Source organism: Tursiops truncatus, chromosome X (assembly GCF_011762595.2).
Source record: "Tursiops truncatus isolate mTurTru1 chromosome X, mTurTru1.mat.Y, whole genome shotgun sequence".
Classification (NCBI taxonomy): domain Eukaryota; kingdom Metazoa; phylum Chordata; class Mammalia; order Artiodactyla; family Delphinidae; genus Tursiops; species Tursiops truncatus.
The window spans coordinates 1,198,676-1,217,053 of record NC_047055.1 but is presented as its reverse complement, the minus strand read 5'-3'; the positions used below and the strand labels follow the sequence as shown (position 1 = coordinate 1,217,053).

The 18,378-nt window shown below is 57.1% G+C and overlaps 3 protein-coding genes and 1 non-coding gene across 14 annotated transcripts; 3 read left to right on the top strand and 1 right to left on the bottom strand.

The window, feature by feature from the left end:
* Positions 1-17: 17 nt before the first annotated feature.
* Positions 18-2,657, top strand: RPL10 (ribosomal protein L10). Of its 2 annotated transcripts, XM_033849742.2 has the most exons (6): positions 20-180; positions 1,027-1,085; positions 1,173-1,280; positions 1,502-1,640; positions 2,195-2,357; positions 2,442-2,657. In XM_033849742.2, the coding sequence occupies exons 1-6, from the start codon at positions 158-160 to the stop codon at positions 2,592-2,594; spliced, it is 645 nt and encodes a 214-aa protein (XP_033705633.1). In that variant the 5' UTR covers positions 20-157; the 3' UTR covers positions 2,595-2,657. The 2 variants fall into 2 exon arrangements, with proteins under 2 accessions (XP_033705634.1, XP_033705633.1); XM_033849743.2 differs by lacking the exon at positions 2,442-2,657 and having other exon boundaries at positions 18-180; positions 2,206-2,360.
* On the top strand, positions 2,016-2,150 carry LOC117310463 (small nucleolar RNA SNORA70). The gene has a single exon (XR_004524609.1). It is a non-coding gene; the product is annotated as a small nucleolar RNA SNORA70 (small nucleolar RNA).
* DNASE1L1 (deoxyribonuclease 1 like 1) lies at positions 2,490-11,151 on the bottom strand. Its single transcript, XM_073799366.1, has 10 exons — positions 11,110-11,151; positions 9,216-9,381; positions 8,530-8,609; positions 6,810-6,863; positions 6,361-6,449; positions 6,193-6,279; positions 5,013-5,113; positions 4,766-4,878; positions 4,437-4,685; positions 2,490-4,354 (listed from the first exon to the last, which is right to left on the bottom strand). The coding sequence occupies exons 1-10, from the start codon at positions 11,134-11,136 to the stop codon at positions 4,217-4,219; spliced, it is 1,104 nt and encodes a 367-aa protein (XP_073655467.1). The 5' UTR covers positions 11,137-11,151; the 3' UTR covers positions 2,490-4,216.
* On the top strand, positions 10,665-18,191 carry TAFAZZIN (tafazzin, phospholipid-lysophospholipid transacylase). Of its 10 annotated transcripts, none has more exons than XM_073799365.1 (10): positions 10,665-11,171; positions 11,338-11,466; positions 12,490-12,535; positions 12,780-12,865; positions 16,102-16,182; positions 16,290-16,331; positions 16,526-16,588; positions 16,734-16,786; positions 17,122-17,241; positions 17,363-17,604. In XM_073799365.1, the coding sequence occupies exons 1-10, from the start codon at positions 11,063-11,065 to the stop codon at positions 17,462-17,464; spliced, it is 831 nt and encodes a 276-aa protein (XP_073655466.1). In that variant the 5' UTR covers positions 10,665-11,062; the 3' UTR covers positions 17,465-17,604. The 10 variants fall into 10 exon arrangements, with proteins under 10 accessions (XP_073655466.1, XP_033705624.1, XP_033705632.1 ...); XM_033849737.2 differs by having other exon boundaries at positions 10,666-11,171; positions 17,056-17,241; XM_033849740.2 differs by having other exon boundaries at positions 10,668-11,171; positions 17,164-17,241.
* Positions 18,192-18,378: the final 187 nt, after the last annotated feature.

Genomic DNA, 18,378 nt, shown 5'->3' with positions numbered 1-18,378 from the left:
CGTAAGAGCGTCTCTTTCCCTTCGGCGCGGTGAGTAGTCGGCGGTTGTGGCTCGTGCGGTGCCCTTGCCATTTCTCTCCTCTAGTTCAAGGCCTGTCTTCGACTGCTCTTCCGATCTTGTATGTTTTGTTGCAGCCACTGAAGATCTTGGTGTCGCCATGGGCCGCCGCCCCGCCCGCTGGTGAGTGCCTGTTTCGCTGCTGGGAAAGGGGGGGAGAATTGCATTTGGCTGCTAAAAGCAGCCGTGGGTGGGGTCTCCCTAGTGCGGCTTTCCTGTCCTGGGAACGGACCCCGCGTATTCTCCAAGAACTTGCAGGTCGCTTTAGGTCTTTGTTTGTACCATTTGGTTTTATAAATTCATGCTGGTGTTTACCGCTTCCCCCTTTTCGTTGGAGTGGCCGGTTGACCCAGGTCTGCATATGTTAGCCCCATTTTAGGGCTACAAGCGACGTCCGCCTTGCATCGCGCCTTCAGAGCTGAAAAGTCGCTTGCTTTTTAGGTTCGGTGCCCTCAGGGCCTTTGTGTGCCATCCCCGTTTTATTTCCAGGCGACGTGCCGTGTGGGCTCCTTGGTCGGCAAGGGCAGTCCCAGAAAAGCGTGTTCAGCCGCCTCGTGTGCCCTTCAGGGGGCGCCCATCACGAGGCTTGGAGGCCGACTTAATGCCACGTGCCCAAAGGACTTTAGGTGGATGGCATGAAGTGTGTTACTCTTCGCAGTATTTAAATTGAGAAAGTCCGTTTCAGGATGTTAGCCTTATAGGAAGTTGAAAACACAACAGGGCATAGAGGGTGGTTTTTTTGTTTTTTTTTTTTTACTTTTATAGTCTCCTAGCATTGGTGTCCTAACTTCTGGCCACATCTTGCTTTATCACCAATTTCTAGGAATGAAGACCAAGCTTAGAGATGACATATGTCATTCCCCCTCTCCCAACGCCCCTTTGGTCGTAGATTGAGGAAGAACTCAAAGTGCCTATTGTGGAGTTCACTTGTGAATCCCTGCTAACTTGGGTTCCTCCCCTTCCCCGCAGTTACCGGTATTGCAAGAACAAGCCATACCCAAAGTCTCGCTTCTGCCGAGGTGTCCCTGGTAAGTGGTGGGAAAGCCCCCAAACTGGTTTGGCTGCACTGACCCAGTGGCTATGGCACACACACACTCACCAGAGTTTTCTTCTAGATGCTAAGATCCGCATCTTTGACCTGGGGCGGAAGAAGGCAAAAGTGGATGAGTTCCCACTCTGTGGCCACATGGTGTCGGATGAATATGAGCAGCTCTCCTCTGAAGGTGAGGCAGGTTTCCTTGTTCACCATTCCTGGTCCCTTGTATGTGGGCCCCCGGGCAGACCTAGAGCTCACTGCACTGGAATTATCAGGTCATTAATCACGAGCAGCCAATCGTGAGCCTCTTTACTAAACTCCCCCAGCCAATACAGGTGTTCCCAGAGAGCCATGGGAAGTGCTTCTGTGCCATTTTGTCTCACTCTGCTGCCTCCCCCGCCCCAATAGCCCTGGAGGCTGCCCGTATTTGTGCCAACAAGTACATGGTGAAAAGCTGCGGCAAAGATGGTTTTCACATCCGAGTGCGGCTCCACCCCTTCCACGTCATCCGCATCAACAAGATGTTGTCCTGTGCTGGAGCTGATAGGTGAGCTGGGTCCTGAGACTCCTGGCCTTTTCAGATGTTCTCCCATACCTTAAAGCGTGGGCTTGATTACTTTTTTCATCAGTCAGGGCAAAGAGGTGGCCTCACAAAGATTCAACCACCCATAGCAAAGCCAGGCCAAAGGGCTAGCAAGTGGACTTAAGTGGACAGTCCCAGAGACAAACACAAAAGGCGCCATGGCTCTGGGAAACAGGTAGAGGGAGGTGCTCCTGCCGGAGGAGCTCCTCTTTGAGCCTAATGACGTGAGCTGCAGGCAGGCAGGTTGCTGGCGTGGTCACAGGTTGGATGGCTTTCAGATGAGCCCAGTAGCACCTTGCAGGGATTCTAGCTAGTCTGTTTTAGGGTTCTCTGTGTTCTCTGCAGCCAGTTAAGCCGACTGTGCTCTTTTCCCCATGGGGGCCCGGTGCGCAATGGCTGCAAACAGCAGCCTCCTCGGTAGTGTATGCGGCCTGTTGCCTGTACGGGTTGCCCTAAGGGACCTTGGAGACAGCCCTTTCCGGTGGACATTAATGACTGGCATGCTGTTCCCAATCTAGGCTCCAGACAGGTATGCGTGGTGCCTTTGGAAAGCCCCAGGGCACAGTGGCCAGGGTCCACATTGGCCAGGTCATAATGTCCATCCGCACCAAGCTGCAGAACAAGGAGCATGTGATTGAGGCCCTCCGCAGGGCCAAGTTCAAGTTCCCTGGCCGCCAGAAGGTATGTAGTGCTACAGCCTTGGTCTCACCTTTCCCTGCTTCTGTCCCCAGGCCTCCTGACTCAGCTGTTTCTGTCTCTCTCTAGATCCACATCTCCAAGAAGTGGGGATTCACTAAGTTTAATGCAGATGAGTTTGAAAACATGGTGGCAGAAAAGCGGCTCATTCCGGATGGCTGTGGGGTCAAGTACATCCCTAATCGTGGCCCCCTGGACAAATGGCGGGCCCTGCACTCGTGAGAGCCTTGGCGCTGCCCCCTCCCCACCTGTGGCCCCTAATAAACTCTACTTTCTTCTCCTGTCTTTGCATCTGGATTCATGGGGGGTGGGGAGCCTCTGGGAGTCCTAGGGTTGGTCTCTCTTCTCTTCAGAAAAAGGCTGACCACTAAGCTGGCCAGTTGGCACTTAGCAGGGCCAGCACTTGGACCTGCCTTAGATCCCAGGCAGTAGGTTCACAAGTCCCCCTGCATGTGCATGGAGCACTTCCTTAGCAAAGCACCCACCCTGGGTGATGGAAAGGGGTCTCGGGCAGCTGTGGAAGCTCTTCCCCAGGGTCCCAGACCAGGACAGGAACATTGTTGGACACGGGGAGGAAGGAAGCAGACCAGACATGGTTCTGGCTGTGTTTTCACCAGTTACCCCTGGAGTAAACATTTGTCCTGGGCCTAACCACATTTCCCCGTTTACAGAGTTGAGAAGTCTCGTCACCCCACCCCATCCTAAGCCTAACCCACTACCCCTTACAGGGCCTCACTCCCAGGGCCCTTTACTCCTGATATCAAGCTCCTATGGCTGAGATAGGGCTTGGCGACAAGAGACCTTTGGGCAAATAGTGTGCAGTGCCCTCTGGCCCAGGGGATCCTGGTGTGCTATCTGACACCAACTGCCAGGGCCACCCTGCTGTAAGAGCAGCCGGAGTCCCAGAGCTCTGCTAGGTGGGGTGGCCTGGGGCTGTGAGCCCAGGAGAAGAGGACCCTAAAGGGATTTGTTCCAGAGCCCGGCATAGTAGCCGGAGAGCCTTGCTGCAGTCTGGCTGTGACTGCGTGCAGCAGTCGGCCCCCGAGAGGCCTCTGGCATCTTGTAATCCTTAGCGACTGCCATTTCTAAAGTTTAAAACTACCTTTTAACCTAAAGTTGATGCTTCTAAATCATAAAAACATAACTTGCACTTAAACGGCTCTGATGTCCTGCTAGCCGTCTTTAACGAGAACACTAAGTGGGGTCATTGTTGCTGCGGCTGTAGTATCCTGTATTCCTTTCCCCTGGGGGGTCGCATGCACGGTGACTTCTGTATAAGTGGTTTATGCAGATGCTTTGTGTGCACCTGTAGGGTTGGTAACCAGCCTCCGAGTGTGTGTGTACTGTTTAGCTCCGTCCCTGTATCTAGTCGGGTCTTGCTTCATGTGAGTCCCACGTATGATAAAGATGACCCTTTGCCATGTCTGCTACACATGTAATATCCCTGCAATCGAGCTTTCTGTTCTCAGCGTGTATGGTCTTGGCATGCAATAAATATTTATTTATTTGGCTGCATCGGGGTCTTAGTTGTGACACGTGGGATCTTCATTGCAGCATGGGGGATTTTCGTTCCCCCACCCCAGCCCTGGAGCCTGCCTTTTGTCCTCACTCCTGACACTACCTGGGCTTAGAGTGGCGTGGTTCCAGCCTCAGGGCTCCTGCCTTCCTCTTCCACATTCTCATGCCAAGCACAGGCCAAAGCAAAGGCACATAGAGGAGTGGCAGGGCATAGAGGAGTGGCAGGGCATAGAGGAGTGGCAGGGCAGGATAGAACGGGGGGGGGGGGGGGTTGAGTCCAGAAAACGGCATAGTCCTCGCAACTGGGCAGCTGGCATGCGGTGGCTTCAGGCCACCAGGCCCAGCTGGGGGGACAGGAGCAGCAGCAGTGACGGTAACAGAGCGGCCAGGCTGAGGGTCTGGGCCCCGTGCACCGCGCAGCTCAGCTCCACCTCCACGGGGTAGTGATCGCTGATGTTGAGGGCCTGGGGGTGGGCAGCGCGACAAAGCGTCAGTCTCGGGGCCTAGGGGCTTCTCCACGAGCCCGTTCCTGCCTCACCCCTTTACCTCCTCCTCGGTGAGCCCGAGGCTCTGGGGGAAGTCGAAGGCGGCTGCGCCGCGCAGCATGCTCTGCAGATGCTCCCCGTGTAGCACTATGCGGTCGTAGGTGCAGTGGGTGCTGGCCCGCACCGTGGTGTCCACGCCATCAGGGATGGCCCAGTGGAAGCCAGCCTGAGTCCGAAGGACTAGGTCATCCAGGCGCTTTTTGGTCAGTGAAGCACAGTCAGCGTTGAAGTCCCCAAGCAGGATCACGTCCTGGAGAGGGAAGCAGCAGTCGGGCCTGGCCACCTGGCCGTCCTGTCCCCCTCCCTCCCATACAATTGGCCCAGCCCTACCTCGCTCTGCCAGCGCTGGGAGGCGTCCAGAAACACGTGGTACAGGGCGTTGAGCTCCGTCTCTACGGCCTTCGGCGTGGTGTGCAGTGGGACCAGCACCAGGCTGGGAAGGACTGCAAGGCCCCGGGGACAGAGGGCTCCCAGCCACTCCTGGCCCTCCTCTGCCCAGTCCCCCCAGGGCCCCGTAGAACCCACCAGACCCCCATTCCTGCTCCCTCATAGGGGGCCACCCTTCATCCCTACCTACCCTTGCTGGGCAAAGAGAACCGGCACACAAAGGGCTCCCGGGCAAAGAGGTCATTCTGATCGTCGTACACGTAGGAATCCAGGACCTGCGCCCTGTGTGACCTGGTGGACCACTGGTTTCAGTTTGCAAGTGCTCACATCAGACCTGGCACTCAGGGGGCAGCCCTCCAGCAGCAGCTCCATTTCATGTGAGCACAGCCTGCCTAGCCTTTCTTTCTAGAACTTCTTTTAGATTGAGATATAATTTGCACATCGTAAAACTCACCTGTGTCAAATGCACGATACAGTGGCATTCAGTACATTCACAAGGTTGTGCAACCATCCCCACAATCAATTTTAGAACATTCTTATCACCCCAAAGAAACCTCGCCCATGAGCAGTTCCCGTTCCCCTCCCCGCCAGCCCCTGGCAGCCCCTGATCTGTCTTGTCTCTGTACATCGCCTCTGCCGGACATTTCATGTGAACGGAATCCAATAATACATAGTCTTCTGTGTCTGGTTCTTTCCCTCAGCACATGTTTCAGGTTCATCCAGGCTGCAGCCTGGCTCAGACTTCCTTCCTTCTTAGGCTGAATGATATCCTACTACGTGGAGAGACCGCCTTTTGTTTATCTGTTCATCAGCTGACGGACACTCGGATCATTTCCACTTTGAGATTGTTATGAGCGGTGCTACTGTATGGGCGTGTCTCTGTTCCCCCATCATTTTGGAGTGAATTCTAGACATTATGTAATTTCATCTATATATAGGAACAGGTCTCCTTCCCTGACTGCCACCCTTGCCCTCTCAATCCTGACCCCCGCCCCAGGCTATCCTCCCAGGGACTTAGGGCTGTTTCTGGAAACTGGGTCTGCCCAGGACCCACGACAGGCCCCTGGTGAGCCTCTTCCCAGAAGCTGCAACCAGTCACTCCCAAAGAGGGAGCCAGCCTCACTCCGAGCCCCTGTGGCTTCCACAGGAGAGAGGCGGGGGGCCCCACTTCTGTACTTGCAGAAGGAAGGCCACCCGCTGGAGGGACACGTGGGCACTAAAGCTGTCTGGGGTAGAGGACAAGAAGACCCCAGGGTAAAACCACTGAGGAGAAAAAGGGTGATGCGGAGGTGAGGGCCACCCTTGGGGCTACTGCGCCGCCGCACACCGGGCCAAGTGTCCAGACCGCCCCGGTCACCATCTGCACTCACCGGTAGATATACACGTATTTCTCCTTGTACGTGCCACGCCCCAGCAGGTGGCTGCTCAGGAAGCGGTAGGGCCCAGAGTCATCAAATCTGCCAGGAAAGGGGAACCTCGGGTCAGTGGCCCTGAGGCTCTGTGGGGCCCCCAGTTTAGACCCACAGAGCTCTCCTCACCGATTGAGTTCTCGAAGCAGGAGTGGGATGGCACTGCCAGTAGAGTCCACCACCTCCTGCAGCACTGTGATGTCACAGCGAGCCAGGATCTGCAGGACACCAGGAAGGCCAGCCCCACTCAGTGCCAGCCACCCTGGGAGAGGGGTGGTATCCCTGGGGGCCCGGCACCAGCGCGGCCAAGAGTGGCACGACACGCTGGCTGCAGGCCAAACAGAGCAGCGAGGCTAGAAGGGACCCGGGAGAAGACTGAACGCCATCTCCACCAACACCACACCCACTTTATGGAGGAGGAGACTGAGGCCAGTGACAGGGAAGGAAGGTGCTCCATGTCTCCACACCATGTCTCCTGATGTCCCCTCTTCTCTGGCACATGCCCCTGGTCAGGTAGGGCTAGGGGGCTTTGGACCATGGTCCTTAGGGGCACAGCTTCTCTGCAGTGATGAACCTACCTGAACTAAGGTGTCCAGCACAGGCTCCCTGGCCACCTTGCTGAGCGTCAGCCGCTGGGTGTTAAAAGCACAGATGTGAAAGGTGTCAGCCCCACCAGCCAGGAGGAGGAGCAGAAGCAGTGCATGGCCGTGTATGGGCTTCTGGAACCCTCCAGAGGAATCCAGGTTGCTCCAGGTTCAGGTCCCAGTTGGGCTCAATTCTAGTTCCAGAAGGACATGGTAAAATGCGACAGAGAAAGTGATGCCGTCCTGCTGCTGCCCAGCACCAGCCTCCCAGAGCTGCCAGCATCACACATTTCCTGCCTTTCTTGTGGACACCTTCCCACATCAGCATGTATGGTTCAGTCTCGTTCTTTTTAACTGCGGTCAAATACACGTAGCATCACGTTCACCATCTTAACCATTTTGAAGTTCAGTGGCATGAAGCACCTTCACATTGTTGTGCAGCCATCCCCACCATCCATCCCCAGAACTCTTCCATCTTCCCAAACTGAAACCCTGTCCCCATTTGACACTAGCCCCCACATCCCCTCCCCCAGCCCGTGCCCCGCCCCCATCCTACTTTCTGTCTCTAGGAATCTGCCTGACTCTAAGCAGCTCATACAAGTGGAGTCATACAGTATCTGCCTGTCTGTGACCGTTTGATCTCACTGATCATAATGTGCTCATTTCATCCATGTCAGAATGTCCTTCCTTGTAAATTCTAAATAACATTCCACTGTATGGATGGACCACGTTTTGTTCATCTATTCACCTATCCATGGACACTGGGTTGCTTCCACTTTTTGGCTACTGGCAATACTGCTACTGTGAACATGAGTGTACAGATATCTCTTCAAGTTCTTGCTTTCAATCCTTTTGGTTAGATACCTAGAAGTGAAATTGCTGGAACATATGGTAATCCTATATTTAACTTTTTTGAGGAACCGCCATACTATTTTCCACAGTGGCTGCCGCATCTTACATTCCCACCAGCAGTTCACAAGGGTTCAACCTTAGAGTTGATTCCAACTTTTCACCGCCATTAGCAACTAGAAGGACCATCTTCGTGCATCTCTGTCTCCTCACTTGGCAGACATTATGCTTAAGACAAACTCCCAGCAGTATAATTGCTGGATTCAAGGGCGTATGCATTTAGAATGATCTCGGACACACCAACTCACCACACTGCAGTGTGTGATGGAGCCCCTCTCCCCATCCCCTCCACTACTGGTGAGCCCTACTTGTTCATCTTACCAGCTGGAGCACCCCTCTTCCTGAGGGTCTTTCGGGCTCAGGCCCTTGCTCAACTCCCTGTTGGTGTTGCCCTCATACAGCGACGTAAGTCCCTCTACTTCTGTCTGCCTGCTTTTCTCTGTTGCCTTGTCACCTTCCCCCTTGGTTTCACTTTCTGCCTGCCGGGGCTCCATGCCTGTTTCTCCCTAGCCACCTGCTCTGTCATTCATGCTAGTTTGGGTCCCCTGCCCTGGTATCTATTCTGGGATGTATGTAGGCCTTTAGGCAGCCCTGGGCTGGCAAGGGCAGGCTTGGAGGCTCTGGGGCCAGGGGCTCCCAGATGGGCGGAGGAAAAGAACTAGAGAGTTCCTGGCCTCAGCCCAAAGTCGGTCCGGGCTCCCAACACCAGCCCTTAGCCCCAGCCCTGGGATTCCCTTCCCCTCTCGCCTTCCCTCACAGGCTGGGGGCAATTTCCTCCTTCCCTCTGGCCAGAGGGCTCCCATACCTGTGCAGAACGGGTCGTCTCCACACCACCTTCCTGTGCTGTGAGCGGATCGCGACTCCCCACGGAATCACAACGTCTGCCTGGGCAGGGACCGTAGACGAAAAAAGAGAAACAGACTCTCAACTCTCCCCACCCGTCAGGGCTGGCTCGGCAGCCGCACCCTTCCCGGTGGGCGGGCCCGGCCCTGGCTCCACCCCGGAGGCCGCCGGGAGGTTGGGCAGCTGGCCTGGCTTGGACCTGGCCGCCCACTTTCCCACCAGACCCCGCCTTCCCCGCCCGGGTGGGACAGGGCGCTAGCGGAGGCAAAGGCGGGGGAGGGTTTGAGCAGATGACCGTGCTGTGAGTCAGAGTTTTTCCTGTGCCCAGGGCGCGTAGCGAGGAGCTGCGGGCGCCCGAGCGCAGACTCTGTTCTGTGCTCTCCCAGGCCCGGCGCTCAGCCCCCGTCCCCGGCCGCCTGCAGGAAGGATACGGTGGGGAAGACTCCAGAGCTGGAGCGCGTGCCTGAAAAAGGGAAGCTCCGCGGCGAGCCTGGGCACCCCCGAGGACAAGGGCCTTATCTCCAAGTCCTCGGGCCGGGCCCGGTGTGGCTGCGCACTCCTGAGCGCTCTGAATACCCAAAGCGAGCGACAGTCGGCGCAGGAACTGGCCATGGTGGTGGAAGCCGAGGGCGGACTAAAAAACTGTACCTGAGAGATTAGAGCGCTGGCAGCTCAGTGCCCCGTGGGGGTCCTGCACTGTCGCTGCTGGGACAAGTGGGGGACTCAGGCGGTGTCTGCGGGCGGCCGATGGGTCCTTACTGAATGGTTGTAGTGCGGTCTTCGGGGCAATGTCCCCGTTGGCAGGACCTACGTGCTAATGGATTGGGGGTGGGGATGAGCCGAAGACTGGGAATTTTTTTTTTTCCGCGTCTTGCTGGATCTTAGTTCCGGAGCAGGGATTGAACCCAGGCCCTCGGCAGTGAGAGCGCCGAGTCCTAACCACTGGACCGCCAGGGAATTCCCGGGAAAAATATTTTTTAATCAATAAAATTATACTTTGCTTTAAAAATAAAAAATAGACTGCTTAACGCCTACAGGGCTTTCTTTTTGGGGTGATGAACATGTTTGGACCTAGTTAGAGGTGGTGGTTGACAACACTGTGGGTATACTAAACGATATAAAATACTGTAATGTATATAGTATTTCCTATTGTATGTTATATGCTGCTATATATTACATATTGCATCACACGTTACATTATATTACATACATACATTAGTATAGTACAATTCTGTAATATTGTGATTATATAAAGTTGTAGGGCTTCCCTGGTGGCACAGTGGTTAAGAATCGCCTGCCAATGCAGGGGACACGGGTTCGTGCCCCGGTCTGGGAAGATCCCACGTGCCGCGGGGCGGCTAGGCCCGTGAGCCATGGCCGCTGAGCCTGCGCATCCGGAGCCTGTGCTCCGCAGCGGGAGAGGCCACAACAGTGAGAGGCCCGCGTACTGCAAAAAAAAAAAAAAAAAAAAAAGTTGTATGTAGCTAATTATGTAAAGTTACATAATGTAACATATACAATACATAACGTTTAACATTACATATGTTACATACATAAAATAATGTAATATAAAATGCTATAAAATACTATAAAATGGTTAATTCCGTGTTATATGAAATTAATGAAAACAAAGGGGGAAAGAAACTAAAGTAAAAGTGCTCCGCCAGCCCCGATCTTTTTTTTAAAATAAATTTATTTATTTATTTTTGGTTGCATTGGGTCTTCATTGCTGTGCGCAGTGCACGGTTTTCTCATTGCAGTGGCTTCTCTTGTTGCGGAGCACGGGCTCTAGGCGCGTGGGCTTCAATAGTTGTAGCACGTGGGCTTAGCTGCTAGCACCGCGGCATGTGGGGTCTTCCCTGACCAGGGCTCAAATCCGTGTCCCCTGCATTGGCAAGCAGACTCTTAACCACTGCACCACCAGGGAAGCCAGCCCCGATTTTGTGTGGTGTCAGGTAATCGTGCTGCGCAGCCCATGTTACTCTCGGAGAGTTCACCGGGGAGGAACTAATGAGACAAAACGGACCTGCAGCCGGTGGGCGGCCTCAAATCCGCGCTGCTCCGGAGCGGGGCGGGGCCACGCGGCCCGCGGGCCCGCCCCCGCTGCCGTCAAGCGGCCCGAGCGCGTTTTGCGACAGACGGCGGTAGAGCCCGGCGCCGTCGCAGGCTCGCTTTCCGGCGGGTGCGGGGGCTTCGCGGCTGCTTCTCCCGTCTGCGCTAGGTTCTCAGTGCGCACCCCATCTCCTGGCTCCAGGGCGGCTAGTGTGTGGCGAGAGATCGGGGATGGGCCCGGTTCTGGCCTGACCTACTAGGTGACCTTGGTCGAGTCCCCTGTCGCGCCGAGCCGCGGCGCCCGTCTGTGGCGCGGGCCTGTTAGGGACCCATCCCCCGAGCGGTTGAGGACACAGACCTAGAGTAGCCCCACAGCCTGCCCCAGGGCAGGGGGAGCGCCGGGCCGCCGGGGGCGGTGGGGGAAGCTCGGTCGGGGCGGGGAGATGCCCCTACATGTGAAATGGCCGTTCCCCGCGGTGCCGCCGCTCACCTGGACCCTGGCCAGCAGCGTCGTCATGGGCTTGGTGGGCACCTACAGCTGCTTCTGGACCAGTGAGTGGACCCAAAGCCGAGGCAGGGTTGACCACAGGTCTCCACGCCCAACCAGAGTTGGGGTTCGGGGTTGGGGGCGCTGGCAGGGGCTGGCTTGGCCGGGGGGGGGAGCTCTGGGCTCCCCGGAAAGAAAGCAAAGATCCCGACCCTCCCGCTCTCCCGCCAGAGTACATGAACCACCTCACCGTGCACAACAAGGAGGTTCTGTACGAGCTCATCGAGAACCGAGGCCCAGCCACACCCCTCATCACGGTGTCCAATCACCAGTCCTGCATGGATGACCCTCACCTCTGGGGTACACGGGCCAGTGTGCTGGGTTTGGGGAAGCAAGGAGGGAACCTGGGACAGGGCCAAACACAAGCAGAACAAACTCACTCCTCACGGGCTGCTTCGCATAGCTCTGGCACTCCTGTTGCTGGGCTGTCCTGCTCCAGGGATGGAAGTTTGATTTGTGGCCCCTTCAGCATCCTCCTAGGGAGTGTACTTTGGAGAGCGCCTCAGGTATTTGGAGGGAATGGACGTAGGGCAAGGTCTGACAGCTTCTTTACTCTGACGTATCAGGCCCAATGTGTCAGACCCTCCATTCTCTAAACTGTTGACGGTTCCAAAGAGCCTTGGGAACAAACCTGAGGACCACAGAGTGTCCTGTCAAGGAAACTCTGGGCTAGGGGCTGGAAGACCTGGGTCCTGTTTCCAGCGTTGCCCCAGGCTGGGTTTGTAGCCTTCCACCAGCCTCGCTGGGGAGCCCGCTTCCCCACCTAGAAGTTCCTGCTCTGCTGACTTCACAGGGAGTGGCTGGGCTCCAGCAACCCAGATGGCTGGGTACAGGGGTGCCCGGGGCTCCCACTGCTGGACTCAGGAGGTTATAGACTAGGAGCTAGAGCTCGTGGGAAGCCATTTGGTCAAATCAGAGCCTTTCATAGCTCACCCTTGCCGCCGGGCAGAGCATGGCCTGCAGGGTGCCACAGGCAGATTCCAGGAGACCAGGAAGGAGGCTCTAGAGCCATCCAGTAACCTGGACCAAGGTGGCGGCAGTGACAGTGGGGAAATGGGTAGAAGAATAGGCAGCATCAGAATGTATCGGGGAGGTAGGCAGACCAGCTGTGGTGACTAATAAGACACACGGGGTGGGAGAGAGGGAGGGGCCCGGGAGAACTTGGGGGTCCAGCCCAAGGGTCGGGAAGATGCCACTTTGGGCCATAGGGAAATGGTAGTACTGCTGTCCATGTCCCTCATTCCCCAAAACAGGATGACAGAAATCGGCGCCCCCTAGGTACAAGGTAAGTTGGGGCATGAAGTCTTTCCTCTCCTTCTCCAGGGATCCTGAAACTCCGCCACATCTGGAACCTGAAGTTGATGCGTTGGTGAGGAGCAGTGGGCCCCTCGTGGTGGGCCGGCAGGCTTCACCCATCTCTGCCCAGGTCTGCCCTCCCCCTACTGTGCCCTGGAGGAGCCTCCAGCAGTCCAGGCAGGGCACGGGGTGGGGCCCCGCAGGCACTCCTGTGCCTCCATTCTGCACTGCCCACGATGTCAGGCCTCACGCTGGGGGCAGGGCAGAGAAGCAGGGTGCAGGGGAGGCCGCGGTGACCACGTCTGTCCCCGCTCCAGGACCCCCGCGGCCGCAGACATCTGCTTCACCAAGGAGCTGCATTCCCACTTCTTCAGCTTGGGCAAGTGCGTGCCCGTGTGCCGAGGTGAGGTGCTTCTGGGGGCTTCTCTGGCCTCCCTTGGGGCCGGGAGACTGGTGGTCCATGCCTCTGGCTTGGCAGTGCTGGGAGTAGAGGGACCCTGGTGGGCCAGGCAGCCAGGGAGCCGGGGGCCACTGCCTCACTCGCGTGAGGCCCAGCTTCATCCTGCGGCAGGAGGGGTGGCAGTGGCTTCTTGGAGCGCACTGCATTCCCTGCGACTGCCTGAGGATCGTGTGCCTCCGGCTCCGATGTTAGACGTGGACGAGGCGTTATCCACGGTTCCTTCTCTTGAGGACGTTGCTGAGAGAGACTCACTGATGGCAGTGTGGTGTCATCAGTGTGTGATGGTGGTGGCGTGTGCCGTAGGGTGAGGGGTGTGATGTTGAGTGATTAATCAGCACCTCTCAAGAGCTTCCGGAGGTAGGGCCCATTTTCATCCCCTTCTCCAGATAAGGGGACTCAGAGGGATAAAGGTGCTGGCCCAGGGTCACAGGGCAAGAGGTGGCAAAGCCAGGATTCAAATCCAGGTTGCTTTTCCCTCTGGGGAAGCAGGATTTTTCCAGGGAGAGTATGAAAGGAAAGGCATCCTAGACACGGGAAGCATGTAGCAGACACTGGAGAGGTACGTGATAAAGGTAGAAAATGTGCATTGCAGGCTGAAAGTGAAGGTTCTGGAACAATCATGTGAAGAATTTGGGCTCTGCTTTCTCATCAGGGTAGTGACAGGGCTTTCGAGTGTGGTTAGAGAGAGAGCCCCCGGCTGCAGTGTGCCTGGAGGGCAGAAGCGGGGGTCGAGGATTGTAGCTGGGCCTCTGGGGGTCACCACAGAGAGCAGAGACGAGACGGCTTTGGGATATGCTCTGGAGCCGGAGTGGACAGGACTTGATAGGTTGGGTGTAGGAGGGGGCGAGGAAAAGAAAACGCAAAGATGACACTAGGTGATGTCTGGTAACGATGAGCCACTGGGAGGATGGGACTAGGGGAAGGCAGCATGGTGGTTGAGAGGAGCCTGTCACCTGAGGAGGGAACGGTCCAGAGACAGTGAGATGCGCAGCTCTGGAGCTCGAAAAAACGCTTGGGAATAAAGATACCGGGAACTCAACCGCAAACAAAGTCACAAACATAGAAGTGAGATCGTAGACGGGGAGAGCACGGAGAGAGCAGCGCCCCAGGACAGCACCTCAGCACAGAAGGAGATACGAGCCACCAAGACAGCAGAGAGCAGTGGCCAGAGAGGAAAGAAGCAAAACAGGGCCCCTCGGTACTGTGGAAGCCTCTGGTGACCCTGGAGAAGCCACTTCTCTGGACTGACGGCCACAGGAGCTTCGGGGCAGGGCGTGGGGTAGATGGGGGGGGGGGGTTGGCCACTCCTCCCAGAGGTTGGGTTGTGAAGGGGAAGTAACCAAAGGGCGTTGGAGGTCAGGGAAATCTTATTTCTAGTAGATGGAAGTAAAACATGGTAAAATCCAATAAAGTAACCTCAGATAATAAACAAGGTTCTTTAATGAAAAGCTGCAGCGCCCACCCTCCAGAGCCGCAGACCTAGTTACTCCCCAGAGATAGCCACCTGGAACACTTTCTGTTTTTGGTGCTTTTGGAGGCGGCTTCCTTTCACTGAAACACAAGCAGAGGCTACAGTGTCATGGCAAGTGCACTGCTCTGAGAGACGGCGACTCTGCGCAGGCAGCCCGTCCCTGAGTCTCAGTTCCTCCTCTCTGCAACCTCAGAGGCCTTCCGTGTCCACTTCTAGTCTCATTCTGCTTTTTGACCCGCATCTAAGTTTTATTGCACAATAAAAGCAGCAAGTGAAATCTTAATCCTAAGCACCTTCTGGTGAGAGAAAGTGGGCAGGGACAAGCTGTTCCTCAAACGCATTTGACGTGCAGCAAAGATCTAACAACACGTATTGAAGCAAAGGAAGTATCTGGCATATGTTGCTTCTGTGTTCCAGAAAATTCCCCTTGCCCCCCAAGCATAGGCCTTGTGATAGGACGTGAAGTGTCAGAGTGATCTTGCACAAGCTATACAAGTGAGTAGAAGTAGCATTTGCAAAAGCTAAACATTATGAAGTGTTGCTCCCAAAGCACGGTCTTTGTAAATTTTGATTCCAAGCTGGATGGCTCGGTTGCACCAGTGGGTTTTTGTAGAGCAGGAGCCTGCGCCCCTGCAGCCCACCCCTACCGGCTAATGCGAGCCCAGGTAGGGAAACTGCTGCTCTCAGCTGCGACGCCCTGAGAAACTGCAGTGGGTGACTGCTCCCCAGCTCCAGCCCCTAAGGGAGCTGCCGGGCCGGGTTCCCATTTGGGTTGGGTTGAGGCTCCTGGATCCCTATCTAGCACCTTCCAAAGACTCCGCCTTGCAGAGAACAGGTTGAAAGTCCATTTCTTAGTGCATTGGCCCAAAGAGTCCTGGTGTCAGTCTGTCTGTCTCTCTCCCTCTTTGTGCTGCGGCTCTCTACTCCTTACTTGATAACATAAGGATATTTACCCCGCTTCTTCAACCTCCCCCCTTCTCTGTCTCTGTCCACTCTACGGACAAGGTTGACGAGTGAGGCTCCACTGTGCGTGGGTACAGATTGCCCCCACGTGCCTCCAGGTCAGGAGCCAGCACGCGGCATTGGGCATTCATGTCTGTGTCGTTGCTGACCGCCGGGCCACCTGGGTCCAGTGTCGTGGTCTCAGGGAAACTCTAAGGCGAGTTGCTAGCACCGGGGGCGGGGGCGGCTCAACCCTGCTGTTTTCCATGTAGCAGGTTTGAGTTTTCCCCAACTCTCAGTGACACTGTGTTCCGTCAAACATTCTCCCGTTCCCGAGAGGCCTGGCTGAGGGTGAGTCTAGTTTTCAGGGGGAGCCTTTCAAGGAAGGGGCCAGCAGGAGGCAGGGCCAGCAGAGGCTGAGGGCTCAGGAAGGGCTGGGGGGCCTGTGAGGAGTGGCTGCGGGAACTGGCCTGGCAGAGACCCCGGGGACAGGGTCGCTGTCCAGAATCTGGGGCCCAGGTGAGGCTGGAAATCACGCACACACTGGGCCAGAGGCAGCAAATGGTAGGCTCGCCCCAGGGGTGGCTCACCCTAAAGCTGCAGGAGCCCAATCAGGGAGGCAGCCGAGCAGGCCCGAGGGACTGGCCTTGGAAGGTGTCCGTGTGGGCCGCCCGCTGGGGGATGGGGAGCTGCTGCTTCGTGCCCAGGGAGGGCGGAGGGGGGCCCTGGAGGATGGAGACTGAAGGGAGGGACTGTCTCTTGGCAGGAGATGGCGTCTACCAGAAGGGAATGGATTTCATTTTGGAGAAGCTCAACCACGGGGACTGGGTGCACATCTTCCCAGAAGGTCAGTGGGGCTGGCAGGGTCGTGACCCTCTCAAGAACATGGGTGGGACTGCCCCCCCGCCGCCGCCCGGCAGCCCCCAGCCTCACCTCCATCCTGCCTCTCAACAGGGAAAGTGAACATGAGCTCCGAGTTCCTGCGCTTCAAGTGGGGTGAGAGCCGCTGGCCGCCTCCGGCTGGGTTGGACTGTGGCAGGCGGGGCAGAGGAGCATGTTGGGAGCGGCGGGAAGGGCAGGTGCCGGCCCAGGGCAGCTGCTTTTGACTGGGGGAAGGCAGGAGTGGCCCCGGCCGCAGGCTGGCACCGCAGCTCCACTCATGCCACCATTTCTGCCTCTCTCTGGGGTAGGAATCGGACGCCTGATCGCCGAATGTCATCTCAATCCTGTCATTCTGCCGCTGTGGCATGTCGGTGAGCCAAGGCTGCGGCCCAGGGAAAGGGGCTTCGCTCGCTCGTATTGGCGGGTGGGTCTCCTCTGGGTGGCAGAGAGGGGGTGCCCGAGCTGCCCTGCTCCACCCCACACCTGCTTCCCAGCCTTCTGTCTGCTGTGCTACAGGAATGAACGACGTCCTTCCTAACAGCCCGCCCTACTTCCCCCGCTTTGGACAGGTGGGTAGGGCTGCTGACCTTGTCCGTCTATCTGTCTGTCTGCCATGTGCCCCATGACTCCCACTCAGCACCACTGAGGCCAGATTCAGGAGGCTGCAGCAGGGGGAATGGAGTGAAGCGGGGTGGGGTGTCTTCCTGGCACCAAGGCCGGGGCCGGGGCAGGGGCAGGCCTTGGGACTGGGACAGGACAGGATGGGATGACTAGGGCATGGACCCCGGGACTGGGATGGCCCTTGGATGTCACTGAGCCCAACCACCTCGTTTTAAAGAGGTTAGAGTGGACCCGAGGGAGTACTCAGCAAGGTGGGGACAGGACTTGGCCTCTGGCTCCCCAGGGTGCTGGGGCTGTGGGCACCCCCCGCTCCTGTCGCCCACAGAAAATCACCGTGCTGATTGGGAAGCCCTTCAGTGCCCTGCCTGTGCTCGAGCGGCTCCGGGCAGAGAACAAGTCAGCTGTGAGTTTCTCCCCCAGGCCATCCCAGAGCTGTCCTAGCCCATCCCAGTGCCCTTGGCCTCCCAGGGACCCTGGGCGAAGCTCCCTGAGGGCTGCAGGCCAGCCCCAGTCCTTCCCCTCAGGTGGAGATTCGCAAAGCCCTGACAGACTTCATCCAGGAGGAATTCCAGCGCCTGAAGAGCCAGGCCGAGCAGCTCCACAACCACCTGCAGGCCGGGAGATAGGCGCCACCCTGCCCAGACCCCGCCCAGATCCTGCCCTGGCTTTCCTCTTGGACTGGGGCGGGGACAGGGAGGGGCGGCGAGGCCTGGGACAGAGGCAGCTCTGGGACCCGAGTCCCAGCTGCCGGGAGATCGGTGCTGCCTTGGGTTCTGGCCCTGCACAGAGCTGGGCTGGGGGATGGACTGATGCTTTGAGCTCAGATACGGTTTTTTAGACAGATTTGTTCAGAACCCTTAACGGGTGCCCTCTCCTAGTTGGTGTGCGTTCCAGCTCCTCTGTGGTTCTTCAGCTGAAAGAAGGGTCTCAGCTGCTCCTCCCACTTGGTCACACAGGGAGGAAGACATTTAGGCAGCGGCCTCCTTCCTTCTTGCCTTCAAGGTGTTCTCTCCCAGGGCCGGGCACTGGAGGGAGGGTAGTTGAAGCGGGGCAGTGGCCAGGCCTGGCTTCTACCCGCCTGCCCTGATCCAGGAGCTGCTCGCCACTTCCTCAGGGATGGCCGTCAGCCACGTCTTCCTTCTGCCCGTGCTCCCCACAGGCGTGGGCCCCTCGGGCAGGGCCCGCCCTGGGCTGCAGGTAGAAGAAGTGGAGCCCAGCCAAATGGAGCCTGCAGCGAGGGCCCAAGACGCGGCCCCTGCCCTCACGCTGGGGCCTCCCTGGCAGCACCTGAACCCCTGGCGCCTGCGTTTTCATGTTTTATAAACAATAAAGCGTCTGTGTTGTGCTCTTTTACATCTGGCCTCCCTGTAGGGGTGGGGGTGGGAGGCGACCCTCTGGACAGGAAGGCTGGGCCTTAGAGCTCTGGGCACATCGAGAGCACTTGACCAGATGGGCTCTCAGTCTGTACCAGTCGCCTAAGGCTTCCGTCATTGTCTATGATCCCCATACAACCTTGCAAAAGTAGGGATTAATCTCATTC

What these genes read in the sequence shown, in the direction of transcription:
- DNASE1L1 (XM_073799366.1), bottom strand. Translation starts at nt 11,136, where the DNA reads ATGACGACGCTGCTGGCCAGGGTCCAG. An exon ending in GTTCTCTTTGCCCAGCAAGG is followed by an intron (nt 4,879 to 5,012) that starts GTAGGTAGGGAT and finishes GGGGCCTTGCAG; the next exon opens with TCCTTCCCAGCCTGGTGCTG. An exon ending in TCGGGCTCACCGAGGAGGAG is followed by an intron (nt 4,355 to 4,436) that starts GTAAAGGGGTGA and finishes GCCCACCCCCAG; the next exon opens with GCCCTCAACATCAGCGATCA.
- TAFAZZIN (XM_033849732.2), top strand. Translation starts at nt 11,063, where the DNA reads ATGCCCCTACATGTGAAATGGCCGTTCCCCGCGGTGCCGCCGCTCACC. An exon ending in GTGCGTGCCCGTGTGCCGAG is followed by an intron (nt 12,866 to 16,101) that starts GTGAGGTGCTTC and finishes GTCTCTTGGCAG; the next exon opens with GAGATGGCGTCTACCAGAAG. An exon ending in ACTTCCCCCGCTTTGGACAG is followed by an intron (nt 16,787 to 17,055) that starts GTGGGTAGGGCT and finishes CTCGTTTTAAAG; the next exon opens with AGGTTAGAGTGGACCCGAGG.
- RPL10 (XM_033849742.2), top strand. Translation starts at nt 158, where the DNA reads ATGGGCCGCCGCCCCGCCCGCTG. An exon ending in GGCCGCCGCCCCGCCCGCTG is followed by an intron (nt 181 to 1,026) that starts GTGAGTGCCTGT and finishes CCTTCCCCGCAG; the next exon opens with TTACCGGTATTGCAAGAACA. An exon ending in TCCTGTGCTGGAGCTGATAG is followed by an intron (nt 1,641 to 2,194) that starts GTGAGCTGGGTC and finishes TTCCCAATCTAG; the next exon opens with GCTCCAGACAGGTATGCGTG.